At 44.0% G+C, this 14667-nt stretch overlaps 1 protein-coding gene and 1 long non-coding RNA gene across 4 annotated transcripts in view; one reads left to right on the top strand and one right to left on the bottom strand.

The window, feature by feature from the left end:
* Positions 1–6986, bottom strand: part of LOC112675857 (uncharacterized) — a 67105-nt gene extending 60119 nt beyond the window's left edge. Inside the window, exons 1-2 of the long non-coding RNA XR_007407311.1 lie at positions 5502–6986; positions 5077–5136 (exon numbers count right to left, since the gene is read on the bottom strand). This is a non-coding gene — a long non-coding RNA (uncharacterized LOC112675857). The remainder of the gene's footprint in view (positions 1–5076; positions 5137–5501) is intronic.
* Positions 1–14667, top strand: part of LIPC (lipase C, hepatic type) — a 159408-nt gene that overhangs the window by 9599 nt on the left and 135142 nt on the right. For all 3 annotated transcript variants that reach the window (XM_049104245.1, XM_049104244.1, XM_025472660.3), the window contains exon 2: positions 8661–8787. In XM_049104245.1, the coding sequence (XP_048960202.1) occupies positions 8703–8787 (85 nt within the window). In that variant the 5' untranslated portion in view covers positions 8661–8702. The remainder of the gene's footprint in view (positions 1–8660; positions 8788–14667) is intronic.

The raw sequence follows: 14667 nt of genomic DNA on the forward strand, positions 1-14667 counted from the left end.
CACTGTGCTAAGCACAGTTCCTGGATTTTCTCACTTATTCCTCCCTCCAAACCCTTGCAGTTAATAATAGTACTACCCCGGGTTAGAGTGGGGAAACTGAGGCACAAAGATTTTAAATAAATTGCCCACTAATCGAGCCAAGAAGGAAGAGGGCAGCATGAGGATCCAGTTCTGTTATCAGAAAGCTTCCACGCAAGAGACAAAGGTACAGAGACACAGCCTCTCCTCTCAAAGGAAACTTATCCTGCTATCTTTAAATTCTGTAGCTAAGTACTTCCCTTTATCATTTCTTAACAATAGGAATTACAGGGGAGATTTTGTGCTCCAGTGGAAAACGACGCATTGTCTATGCACTGCGCTGCTGTCCTGGGTTATCTGATTTTGGTGTTCACTGCCCTTGAGGCAGTTTACGACTCTGTACACCGAAGATAACTATAAGCAACGCAAAATGCAAGTTCTGTCCTGCCTTGTGTGGAAGTTCGATTGACTTTCCTCCCACGCTGGAAGAAGCGAGCCATGCTCCCTCTCGCACATTCTTTTCAACAGTCCTTTATCCATATACATTGAAGGGGGGTGACTTCTCCCTTGAACTAGTTATAACAACACCCTTACCAGGTTCCTCATTATAATGAGTTAAATAAAATACCTAGCATATGTTCTTTTTTAATATCTAAGTGGGAGCCATGATCTTATCTTTTTAAAAAAATTATGTCTTGGGGCGCCTGAGTGGCTCTTGGTTAAGCGTTAAGCATCTGCCTTCAGCTCAGGTCATGATCCCAGGGTCCTGGGACTGAACCCCGCATCAGGCTCCCTGCTCAACCTACCAAAGCACCCCATGGCTTTCTGGAAGACCCTGGGCATGATCTAACCTGAATGGTTTCAAGAGCACATGGTAATGGCAATGCTGTGTAACTAAGGCTACTCCTAGTGTAGCCTCTCCCCCGACAATTTCCTGTCGAGCAGTGTTCTGTCCAAGGCAAAGCTTCATGAGCAAGAACTCCAGTCCCCTCATGTTCTCTGGACTTTTCTCACCGCTGATTGGGGAAAATTCATCTGTATATAAAGTATATGGTTCTATCCCAGCGTAATGTCACTGTTGCTTTTCTCTTGAGCTAGTCTCATGGGTTCAGGGGTGTCTCCATGAAATAGCTGACAAAGGGCTTGAGAACATTTGTTTTGAAAATAGTAACATAGCAGGTATATGATCTATGTCTTTATGTGCAGTTCAAGAGCACACAGCACAAGCTTGTTTTTTTTTAACCTTAGATACTTGGGGATGGGACACTTGGCAAACCTGCTTTTTGTTGTGTGGGCTATAATTCAAATCCCATTCCACCACTTACTAGAACGTGGGTTTGGGCAACTCAGTAACTTCCTGAATCCTCTGTTTTCTTCTCTGCATGAGGTGGAATAATCACACCTGTGTCATAGGACTGTTTCTGAGGTTTCAGTGAGTCACATAGAAAGTCTGGCCTCTACGGTAGTTGGCTCCTGAACTGTTAACCCCTGACTTCTGACCTGCCTAGCAATCAATAACTAACCACATCATCGACATACCATATTTGCTGGAAAAACGATGCATCACCAGTAGCACTTGATACAGATCGTTGGAAACTGCTCCTGATTTTTCACAGCCAAGGACTTGACTTGCTAACCCCAGAAAGCTTTTGTGAGACGAGTGCACGACACGGTACAAATACCCATTGCTGCAGAGAGGTGTGAGCATTTCAATCTGAGATGCTTTAGCCCTATCTGATGCCCAGGATGGGGTCAGTGCCCCTGGGTACCCAGAGAAAGAGAGCTGGCATGCTGACAGCCCACCATCCCAAACTGTGTCTCTAGTCTGCTGCCATCAGCTTTTTAGTTCATGGCGTGGCTGGTCCCCCCGAGTAACTCAGCATCATCACCCATCACCAAGCCCAACCAACAGCCCAAGCAGATGGAGGATGAGGCAGAGTCTAGGCTATACCCTCCCTCTTTCCCACAGAGGAGAAAACCCTTGGCAAATTTTAAGGAGCCACCAATGTTTCGTGTCTATCTGGCTGCTCTAAATCTACTTAAATCTTGACTTCTTTTTGCTTCCAAGCATAATGCAATCAGAGAAAAAAAGATTTGCCATTCTACTGCAGCTACTAAAATCATAAGACGCATTATTGGTCCCAGAGTACCTGGCCACAAAACAAACAAACAAAAAACACCATTCTGGTTTGGGGGTTTTAGGTTTTTTGTTTTTTCAATTGTTCCACAAACAAGCAGCTGAAATTCTGACAGTGAGAGTAAGTGGGCCAGCACAGAGCAGGAAACAAAAATAAGTTCAGAAACAAAAATAAGTTCTTTGCTCGTTAGCTACTTGGATCTTCACTTGAGCCTGGGAACGAGAGCCGCGGAGCTTATGGGGACCTGGAAGTGTCCCCATCCAATCGACATCTGCCTTCCGCTCAGGTCGTGATCCCAGGGTCTGGGGATGGAGTCCCGAATCGGGCTCCCTGCAGGGAAGAGCCTGTGTCTCTGCCTGTGTGTGTGTGTGTGTGTGTGTATGTGTGTGTCTCATGAATGAATAAGCAAAATCTTTTTTTAAAAAATTAGACATGTGGCCTGCCTTGGACAAGGAATCTGGGAGCTTCTGTTTTCTGACCCGTAAAATGAGGGAAATAATTCCTACCTCATTTGTCACAAAAATCAAATAAGTTCTGACTGTGCCAAGAGCTGTTAAAGGTGCCTTCCACGTGATAACGTTTGATCTCCTGACTCCATTTTACAGAGGAGAAAACTGAGCCAGAGAGAGACAACAGAATCTGCCCAGGGTTGCAAAACCAGTCAGAGGCAGAACCAATGCAAAGTTTATCTGCAAAGTTTTATCAATAAAGGAATGATGATCTCATTGAATAAATACCAGCCTGTACTGCGTGAAACACTTCATTCTTTCAAATAGTCTAAAACATTACCTGCAAACTTGTTTTCACCTTTCATTTGTTTACTGATCTTAAAAAAAAAAAAAAAAGAGAGAGAGAGAGATAAGGAAAGGTTAAACTCCAGGCCAACCCCTCTCCAAATGAGGACATGTTCCAAGCCTTCTTGTTTTTGCCATACTCCCACATGGTACAAGAATGTCTACAAACAGATCAGTGACCCAAAAAAACCCTGGTCATTTTCCAGGATTTGGACCAGTGGTAGCCTGGTCCTAAGAAGCAATAAGGGAAGGTGTCATTTCCCAGTGACATGGTCCTAAAAGCATCATAAACATCATCTTGGAAGTGGACTGCAATTAAGGCCTAGGAAAGAAAGCCCCATGAAGTCCTAAGGAAAACCAGACACATAGGGATTAAGGGTTAGTGGTTGTTAAGAAAACTGACCCTACACTCAGATGGCCCTGAATCACCCCTCTCTGTCTTTTACTGGGGAAATATGGTTTTGTTCCAGGTCTTAATCTCTTAAATCTCAACTTGAGGCTGCCGCTCTTGCCTGTGTATCTCCAGTTTCTGAAGATGAAAGCAAGAAAAGCTGATCCTGAATATAAAACTCTGTTTCTTTCATAAGTGAACTTCACCATGATCCCCTGGCTTCTCCCCACCGGGGACTTGCTCTCTTTATCTCTGTAAAATATTTATTTCTTTTCTTCTGATTAACTTTCTTATCACCATTACACCAAAGGAAAAGGTTACAGTCAGGTCATCAAATGCCAGTCTCTTGAAATTTCTATTTCTTCACGAAGCTTTTCAAATTAAAAGAGAGCAAGAATTGGGCAATTTTTAAGAATCTAATTATAAAACCATTATTATTTTAGACTGAGGATTCCAGACAGTAATGATAACTCTGCTGGAGGCTCCAGCTTCCATGGGACTCAGGCCTGCCTCCTTTACAGTTCGTGGGAAATGAAGAGTCCCCCCATAAACTGCTGGGCTTTCTTCAGCATGGAAATGACTACAGATTCCACTAACAGATCTATTGGCTTTTCCAATGTTTTTGTTGTTGTTGTTTTTGTTTTTTTTAGCTTTTCCAATGTTTTGATGGAGTCAACCACATTTCAGTTAGGTCATTAAGGCCTAGAGCCACTCTATCTTTCTACGGGAGAGTTTTCACACCTTTTCAGTAAAGCACACGTATCAGTTTAAAAAAAGCTTTGGGGCCTGGGTGACTCAGTAGGTTAAGCATTTGACTCTTGATTTCAGCTCAGGTCATGATCTCAGTGCTGTAAGATCAAGCCCCGTGTAGGGCTCCACACTCTGTGCTTAAGATTCTCTCTCTCTCTCTCTCTCTCTCTCTCCCCTCTCCTCCTCCTCCTCCTCATCCCCATATGTGTACTCTCTCTAAAACAAATGAACAAAAAAAAAAAAAACAATTTTTAAGCATTCCGCCCCAAATATATGGGCATTTATATGCTTCTAAATTATGTATCACCAATATATTACATAGTGCTATATTCTAATTGTATAGTATGAATGTATTATAAATATAAACACAAAATTTTCACCTTAGTCTATCTGGGCTGCTATAATAGATTATCACAGACTGGGTAAGTAACAGAAATTTATAAACAACAGACATTTATTTCTCACAGTTTTGGAGGCTGGAAGTACAAGATCAAGGGATTGGCAGAAGCAGTGTCTGGTGAGGTCCTCATAGATGGCCATAGATCTCCTTCACAGGGGCAAAGCAAGGGATCTGCGTGGGGTCTCTTTTACAAGGACACTGTCTCCACTCATGAGGGCTTGTCCACTGTGACCTAATCACCCCCCAAAGGCCACACCTCTTATACCATCTCCTTGGGGGTTATGCTTTAAGATATGAATTTTAGAGGGACACCAATAATCAGCATCTAGCAAGAGATATAAGAATATCTGAAAGGTCTGTTATTTTCTTCTTGTGCCCCCACAGACCTTACAAGCACCAGCTGGAAGCAATGGTCCAAATTTCATGTGACAAAGAACAGCCTGGAGAATTTGTTTAGTATGAAGCTTCTCCAGGCGTCAGCGTGAAGCTTTAATTGGACTGTTCTTGGGATGGGCCCCAAACCCGTCCTCTCCCTGAATTCTTGGGCTGACTCTGATTCCAGTGCCCAACCTTCTGCTTACCTACCCCTTTCATTTTATCACTGTGGTTCGGTTGTTGTCTACTCCTGGAGACCCTCTTGATGCCCTAGGTAAATTAAAAACAATTCAACAATATTAATAGCCATCATTTATTATTTCCTACTTGCCAAGATTGCTTTTCCTCGTTCCGTTACCCCCTCTAACCCGATCATGGAGGCATCAAGTAGTCCTTATGCAGATGAAAGAAAAAAGCTAAAGCTCCAAACACTCATGTCTTGCCCTTGGTCACCCCCAGTTAGAAAAGTGACAGGCCAGGGATTTGAACCTAGATCTATCTGATTCCAAAGCCTAGGCTTTTGACCACTGAGCACGTTGCCTCCAAAATAAGTCACTACGTTTACTGAACCTTTAGTATGAACCAGGCACTTGGCTGGGCGTTCCCCATGCAAATCTCTAATACTCATGACATACCTCCTTTTGTACAGGGATGGATCTCAGTCCACGAATTCTGAGATACAAGCGATGTCTTCATTTTCTGTAAGCCATCTGAATTACTGAACTCCTATTTTTCAGGGCCTCTGGGATTTCTCCTTTCCACCCCCACCCTATTATGCCATAGTTCTGGATCAGACACAGCACCCAAGCCTGGTGGTGGGGGTGGCACCTGGTTGTCTGTCACCCATCCACACAGGTGGCCACTGAGGGACTCGTCCTCCCATCTTACATGACCTGTTAGTACTGGAGGCTCACAGCTGCTCCCACCTCATGCCAGGCATAGGGGCAGCTTTTGCCCATCTGCCAACATCACACAGCCATATCCTCTTTAGATTTTTACCACCTTCCAGCAGGGTTTGGGGGAAGCCAGGGACTGTCTCATCTACCCCCCAGACCTAGGGATAAGTCTCTCCTCCCCCACCTACCTACAAAGCCCAAGAGGCTCTCATCCTCGTGATGAGAAGGTAGGAGTGCTCCTACTCCCCTCAAATCCCTGTAAAACATGGTTAGCCTTTTGCTTCTCTTTGAGGGTTACAATTCACTTGTCCTAGGTCCTAAGTTTGGGGAAGACAAAAGATTTGTAGAATTCTCTATAGTTTGCCCTTCTTACGAGGGAGGAAGAGCAAGGGAGAGAGATGTTGGGAGAAAAATAATACTAAGTTGGTATTTCCAAATATTATCTCTGGCTCATGTTACCCCATTTTACAGGTGAGGGGATGGACTCATTCAGGTTAAGTCACATTGTGCTCACTAGTAGAAAGTAGACCCAGCATCCTCAGGCTCTGGAAAGCTCACTGTGAAGTTCTCCCCTCTTCCCTGCCAGGTGTCTCCCTGGCCAGCTTCAAGAAAACACAACAGGGCTGGTGCATTAAAACCACCACAGAAGGGTGACAGGCCAGGCAGCCAGAGCTTGGGAAGATGGGAGCAGTCAGCACCCTTGAAAGGGAACAGACATCTCTCCTCCTAACCCACCCCACGAGAGCCTCACAAAACAAGCTGGTGTGAGACAATAGTAGCAAAATTCTTGGTGAAGCAGGGACTTCTAAGAGCCAGAACTTTGAAGACCTCTTCCTATGTAGAAAGTGGTAAGAGAGTGTACTCTGCAGAAATTGGGAGGGAGGGGTCTTGGTATTCTGGAGCCACTTGGATTCACTGCTTTCTTGCTGAATTAATCCCCAAATGATGTAACTGGTTCCAGTTGAATGTCCTAGGGGCACCTCAAACCTCACAATGCCCAAGCTGGCTGCATAATCTTCCAACACCAAAACTGCTCCACTCACAGCCTCCCCACCTCAGCTGTTACCAAGCCCAATGTTTGCTTGCTCGAGGCAAAGTCCTTAAAGTCATCCTCAAGGCCTCTCTCCTTGTCTTGCATCTCACATTCTAATAGTCAGGAAATCCTGTTGCACCCATCTTCCAAATATATCCAACACCCATCCACCGCTCCCCAATTCTACTGTTACCATGCTGAAGCAAGCCACCATCACTTTGCACTGGGTAATTGCAATGACCCCCTCAAATCCTCTCCGACTTGCACCCTTGCTCACTTACAATCTGTTCCTAGCCTTGCAAACCGGAATGATCTTTTAAAATAATAATACAAATCATGTCACCCTTCTACTCAGAATGCTCCCCATGTCTCAGATCATAAGAGTCAAAGTCTTTATAAGGGTGTTTCCTGGGTCGTTGGTCTCCTTGTTGTTTCTGGAACCTAGCAGGCACACTCCTACCTCAGGGCCTTTGCACTGGCTACTCTTTCACAATATGTCCACTGAAACCCTCGTTTAAAGTTCAAACTCCCAACAAGGCTCACCCTGACCATTCTATTTAAAATCACTACCTCCCCAACTCCGTAATTCTGCTATACTTTCCCTTTTTCCATAGCTCTCACTCCATTCTACAATCTCCATAAATCTCTTCTTGTGTCCATTGTCTATCATCTGAGTCCTCTCACCTCCAGTGGTACATAAGCTTCACAAAGATAGGAATGTTAATCTGTTTTGTTCATTTAAATATCTCAAGTACCTAAAACAGTGCCTGGCATATAGTAGGCATGCAAAAAAAAGGGGGGGGGGAGGTGTTGAACAAATAAAGTTTAAATAAAACTAGAGATCTAAGGGATCCCTGGGTGGCGCAGCGGTTTAGCGCCTGCCTTTGGCCCAGGGCGCGATCCTGGAGACCCGGGATCGAATCCCACGTCGGGCTCCCGGTGCATGGAGCCTGCTTCTCCCTCGGCTTATATCTCTGCCTCTCTCTCTCTCTCTGTGACTATCATAAATAAATAAAAATTGAAAAAAAATATTAAAAAAAAAAAAAATAAAAAACTAGAGATCTAAGGAATCTCACAAGAGTCATACACAGTAACATATCCCTGGCCTGGTTTTGTGGAATGGCCTGACTTCTCAATCCTCCACACAGTGCGAGCATTAATTAGCACAGAGTTGGAGAGTTTATTCTAGGGTCATCTCCCAATGGGCCCCTCTCCCCCGCTGCCTGCCACCCTCCTCCCACCCACCCATCCCCCGGCAAAGGCATCTGGTCCTGCATCTTTGCTTTTGCTTCAGTTCCTTCTTACACTGACGTTAGAGGTTTTCTGCCCCTTTCAGCTATAGACAGACACATCACCCCACCACTCTTTGACTTCAGGCACCAGCAATTTTGCTGAACCCATCAGAAAATGGACCCTCCGGCAGCTCTCTGCTTGCCAGAGCCCTTTTCTTTTCCTTTGTGCTTAGCCTGCAATTTGAAATACCTCTGCCGTGAGCCGGCATCCCCAGTGCACTGATGTCAGAGGGAGAACGAGGTAACCATGTGCGAGCCACTGACCCCTGACCTTTGACAGAATTTCCAAACACATTAACTTTAAATTGATTAATTTGGAACTTTGACCTTGGCCCAAGAAGGTAAGAATACATGACAAGATATTTGATTTTCAAAATGTATCAGGGTTTTTTTTTTTGTTTTTTTTTTTAAAGCTTTTGTAAATCAACCTTTGTTGAATTAGGTAGAGTTAGACTTGGGGTTGAGGGGGTAGCAAGAGAAGCGAACACTTGATAGCATGGTTAAAGGTTAATTATTAATAAGCAGGCTTCCCTCACAAAGTATCAATAGGCAATCTGGTCTCTTTAACTTCAGAAATTAGCAAGAAGACCTCGGACCCCGGGTGAGACAGGAGAAATGGAAAGTCCCCCATGTGTCTCTATTTTCTTGGTTTTGTGCATCTTTATCCAATCAAGTGCCCATGGACAAAGCCTGGGACTAGGTAAGAGCCTACCTCCTCTGCGGAGATGGGCATGGATTTTCTTCTTTAAATGTCTGTCAAAATGAATCCAAGTGTTCTTGATGGTGTGGGAGAGAGCTCAGTTCTATTAGTGGTGTCACGGGTCACAGGGACATGTCACCATTCGTGCAGGATTGAAATTTAAGGAGATCGTTCTGGAGATGTCTAAAAGCACTGGCAGCTTGCGCTGAAGTCTCTCCCGTGTCTGATTCAGAACGAGTCATGATAAGACTTGGATGGAGAATGATCTGAAAGAGTTTTGGATCTTCCTGAGTGCTAATTTGGCATCTAATTTGTGGCTGGGGAGCACAGCTTGCAACGAAATGCTCCGTCTTGCTGAGGTTGTCTGATTGTTGGCTCTCTCAGAGGAGAGAGGAATTTGTAGAGTCCTATTTCCAGACAGGTCTAAGGAAGAGATAGTGTTGCACATTCTCTAGGCTTCATTTTTTTCTGCTGAAGGTTTACTCTGAGATTGAGGAATCCAACAGCAGTCACACCCGTTTGATCTGTAAATTCATAAACCAGATTGTTGGCCAAAGATCCAAATGCCTGATCAGGTAGGTGGACTCCAGGTGCCTGGCTAAACAGTACATTGAATCAGTAAATGACAAATATGAAGTAAAGTGAGCAATTTGGCCAAATTATACAGATATTTGGGACTTTTTTGTGTGTGTGCTGGTCAGGAGCTAGTAACTCTAAGGTAGAGGGTTTAGATTTCTCTTTTCTCAAAGACTGTGCTTGGAAGGACCTCTAAAAACCTTGAGAATGAGAAATTTAGTGACCAATATATGTGAAAATTCCAGAATTTTGTTTCCCCTTTCAAAAGGGCTGTTTGTTATTTTATTATTATTTTTCATCACAGGCCAGTTAATAACTGATTGGTAGTATTAATTATTACCATTTACTAAGCATTTTCTATGTCAAGCATTGTGCCTATTATTTTGCATTCATCATCTCATGCATGAAGCAGGTCCAAAAATGACAATAATAATTTAGAGGCAGACAGGCAAATTCGCTGATGATTATTATTTCCTGGGTTGACCAGGATTTTGCTGAAGGGTCTGCCCTGACCTTTGGCCCAGAATGTGGTCTTTGTTTGTTTATTTTGTATCAAAGTATAACATATATTAAGAAAAGTACCTAGATCATAACTGCCCAGTGAATGGTGGTAATCGGAACCTACATCCCAGAAGCTTCTTTTGTGTACCCCTTGAGCCTTAACATAGATTATGTTGCCTTTGGGGGGAACTTCTCATTAGGGAAGCATACAGAATGTGCTCTTTTGCTTCTGGCTTCTTTCACGAACATTACCCTGGTGAGACTCATCCGGGGCACATGTATGTGGTGGTGACTCATTCATTCTAGGGGCAGAAGCATTCCATCGTGGGAATATGTCTCCCTTCATTTACCCGTTGTGCTGTCGATGGGCTCAGAATGGTTTTAGGTGGAGACCTGGAGGTCAGAAGCCATCGATGCTGAGCAGGAGGCTGAAGGGCAAGTCAGCCTCCTCCAGGCTGCTGGACGTTGTCCAGATTTCTATCAACAGATGTTGTGTTGTCAGCTGCTGCTTCCTCAGGGCCTGGTTTGTCCCAAAGCTGGGGGAAGCAGCCATGATGAGCAGGAGGGTTCTTCAGGGAAAAGGATCAGAGTCCAGAGGTCTCTTGCTCCCTTGCAAGCAGAATCCCTTGGCAAAACTCTTTGTGCTTGAGCCCAATCTGTGTATGATGCTGGGGCATCGTCGTCCAAGGCACTGGCTGGAAGCAAGTGCCCACAGTGGAGGCCTCGTCAGATGAGTATCTAGACTGGCAGGTCTCAACCAGGGGCAAAACTGTCCCCTAGGGGACATTTGGCAATGTCCAGAGACATTTTTCAATTGTCACAGTTGGGGATAGAGTGCTATTGGCATGTAATGGGCAGAGGCCAGATACGCTACTAAACATTCTACAGTGCACGTGACAGTGCCCACAACGAGTTATCCAGGGCAAAGTGCACCTAGTGGGTCAAGTGTTGGGAAACCCCAATCTGTACAAAGCTCCCACTGTCACTAGCCTTGGGCCAGGAAGAGCTCCCCCAAGGACACTTCCTCCTGAACCTCACCCCTCCCGGCCTGCCTCTTTTTGTTTTTATGAACGACTTACTAATGGACCCACTCCGGCTCTGTGCACCCGGTACGTGCCAGCTGTTAGCCCATCCTCGCCATGTGGGAGAGTGAGCCAGCATTTGGGTGACCATGCAGGGGTCCCATGGCTGTTCAGAGCCAAGAAAGGAGAAGCACAGACAGCTCAATCTGAGGCTCCAGGCCTTTCTCTCTTTCCATTGTGCTCACTGCCAGGGATGTGACAGCCAGAGGCCCCTCAAAAACAGTTCTGTTCAGTTCTCATTCAGAAATATGGACCGGGGCAGTTGTTCCAATCTGTCAGCACCAAGGGGAACAGGATCTGTTCCCCCGGGGCACAGAGCTACCATCACCCTCATCCCCAGACCTCACAGCTTGAGGCCCAGACCCACCCCACTGGTGTGGCCACGAGAGCCCACACTGCTCTCAGATGGAAGCTGCTGCTCCCAGGCCCTGGCAACCCCACCTTCCAGGTATCCATCACCACTGCCTCCAGGGGCCTGTCCCTCCCTCCCATCCCAGCTGCAGCTTCCAAATCCCAGAAGGCGCTGGCACCCACCCACTGAGTCCCTCACTCCTTTAACCATCCCCCCGTGCAAGCATCTGCCGTGTATAAGGCCACACACGTGTGTGGCAGTTCGCAAACTTCTTGATCTCGGGACACCGTTACATACGGAAAAATTCCTTAGGACTCCAAAGAGCTAGAGTTTTGTTTTGTTTTGTTTTCTGCGTGGAACACAGCTATCGATATTTATGATATTAGAGACTAAAATTGAGGGATTTTTGTAAATTGTAATGCCTTCAAAAAGAACAGCAAACCTATTGGTATCAATACATATATTATGAGAAATACCTCATATTTTCAAAACAACAACAGTAAAAAGGGAGTCTGAAGAGTGATATTGTTTTACGAAGAAGTGTTGCAAATTTCTTGAATGTCTGGCTTAATAGAAAAGGGCTGGATTCTTTTATCTGTGTCTGTTTTCAGTGGATTGTGATGTGTTGCTTTGTTTGGAGTACATGAAGAAAATCGGCTTCACATATAGGCCATTCCAGAACCACTGCATTTGGACAGTAGACACTGTACAAGTTGGCCCTTGTCCCCAAATCCTGCCCTGAGCTGTTGAATCAGGGGTGGACCAGGGGTGGGGAGATGGGAGCCATCTACCCCAGATGTCAGTGATAAAAATAGACCTCCTACCTCTCAAAACAGTTTTTTACTAAAGTTGCAAACAACTGCTATGGTTATTGTTGGGTTTTATTAATATATGTGTAAACTTCGAATGATCACATTTTTATTACTTACCCTTTAATAAAAATTATGTTCCCTATCAACATTACTTTTTTTAAGATTTTATCTATTTATTCACGAGAGACACAGAGAAAGAGGCAGAGACACAGGCAGAGGGAGAAGCAGGCTCCATGCAGGGAGATCGATGTGGGACTCCATCCCAGGACTCCGAGATCATGTCCTGAGCCAAAGGCAGATGCTCAACTGCTGAGCCACCCAGGCGTCCCTATTGAGGTTAATTTTGAGAACTCCCAGTTATGTGGTTGGCCCCTGACATTTACCCATTTGGTGATGTGCTCACTGCAGGTGTCATGGTTTTGAAACCTCCCAACTCATTCTGATCACCCCATGTCTCCAACTTCTATGATACTTACTGCATTTCCCTACATAGAAACAGAAAATTCAAAATCAAAGATGATACATAATGATTGTGAAGACAAAGAAGCAAAACCTGAGAACTTACATTCTGTTATCCTATGTGACCACCATTTAGAGTTTTTATGTTTATAATGTAATACAGTAAGACAGATATTAACAGGGAACTGGGAGGTATAATACAGTTGGCCCTTGAGCAACACGTGGATTAGGGGCACTGACCCCCCCACCCCATGCAGTCAAAAAGCCACATATAATTTTTGAATTCCCCAAAACTTAACTACTAACAGCCTACTGTTGACTAGAAGCCTTACCGGTAACATAAACAGTCGATTAACATCTATTTTGCTTGTTATATGTATTACATATTGTATTCTTACAAGAAATAAGCTGGAAAAAAGAAAATGTTATTAAGAAAATCATAAGGAAGAGAAAACCAATTTACAGTACTCTGTTGTATTTATGGGGAAAAATCCACATATATTTGCACCCATACAATTCAAATCTGTGTTGTTCAAGAGTCAACTATATTTTGTTTAGTAAGTAAAAATTGTAGTTCTTACAGGAAATACTTTTAATGCATTTGAGTATCTTCAAAGTTGCAGTGTGTTCTTCCTCTTAAATTGTTCATTGCTCTAAAATTAAAGAACAAATTAAGAAAATAGTGATTCCTGATTTTTGCAACATTACTGAGAACAATTTTGTCTTACAGAGCAGAGGCATATTAAAATGATCTGTCCTGGGTATCATATACATGAAGTATATCATTGAGTCAAAAAAAGGAGATAAGATGTGTATATAAAATTTTCATGACTAGGACATGGAATGTGATGAGTACCACTAGAAAGGAGTACGATGGGTTGAATGTTTGTTTCCTCCAAATTCATGTTGAAGCCCTAACCCCAATATGCCGATAGTTAGGTGCGGACTTGGGGAAATGATTTGGTCATAAGGATGAAGCCCTCTGAATGGGATTAGTGCCTTTATAAAAGGGACTCCAAAAAATAAAAATAAAAATAAAAATAAAAATAAAAATAAATAAAAGGGACTCCAGGGAGCTTGCTCTTTTTCCAACATGTGAGTAAACCAGGAAGGAGACTCTTACCAGAACCTGACCATGCTGGCGTCCAAATCTCAGACTTCCAGCCTCCAGAACTGGGAGAAATAAATTTCTGTTGGTTATAAGCTCCCCCCACCGCCCCAGTCTACAGCCCTTTGTCATAGCAGCCCAAATGGACTAGAACTAGGAGCAGGTAGGGAGGCATTAGAGTTTACCTCCAAGTGTGGGGTACAGGGAAAGCTTTAGGGAAGCCGGTGGCATTTGAGCAGGGTCCCGCAGGATAGAATCTGAACAAAAGAGGAGGCTTTCCTTGTGCATTAGCAAAGGTATAGGGCTGGTAAAGTCCACATGTTTTTCAAGCCTAAACATTTCCCCAGGACAGGCCTTCTGGGATGAAGAAAAGTAAAGCAAATTCTAGGTAGGAGTTGACAGCAGCCCAGGTCACAAAGGCCAGAAACTAGAAACGACCGGAATGCCTAACAATAAACCATCCAGTTAGCAGTAAGTCCATCTTTAAACAAGCATTGTTTCAAATACCTACTAAAGTACTAAAAGTTCCAGGATCTTTTGGGTAATAAAGATGGAATTCATAAATAGAAGGCTTAGGGCTGGCCTCCAGGCACTCACAGTGTAACACGAGGGATATTAACTTGGCGAGGTGGGTTTCTGGAGTCTGGTTGCCTCCTGGGATGGCACCCAAGGCCATGTGTCTGTGCACTTTGAGTGAGGGAGAGAGGTCATAACTCTGGCAGATTATCAAAGGGATCTGTGACCTCCAAAAAGTTAAATAACAACTGGTCTTGTAGCTTTTAAAAATAAATACAAGGAAATCTTATATGCAATAAAGTGGGGCGGGGGGGGACAGGACTAAATAGCCTACATATTGAATCACAATTATGAAAACATCATATACATGTATATGGCTAGGGATGAGAAGCATATTTAAAGATATATACAGAGTTTAAGCTCATAGAGAGTGGGATTTTTTTTTAAGTATTTGAAAGTAAGAGAAAAAATTAA

Source organism: Canis lupus, chromosome 30, assembly GCF_003254725.2.
Source record: "Canis lupus dingo isolate Sandy chromosome 30, ASM325472v2, whole genome shotgun sequence".
Classification (NCBI taxonomy): Eukaryota; Metazoa; Chordata; class Mammalia; order Carnivora; family Canidae; genus Canis; species Canis lupus.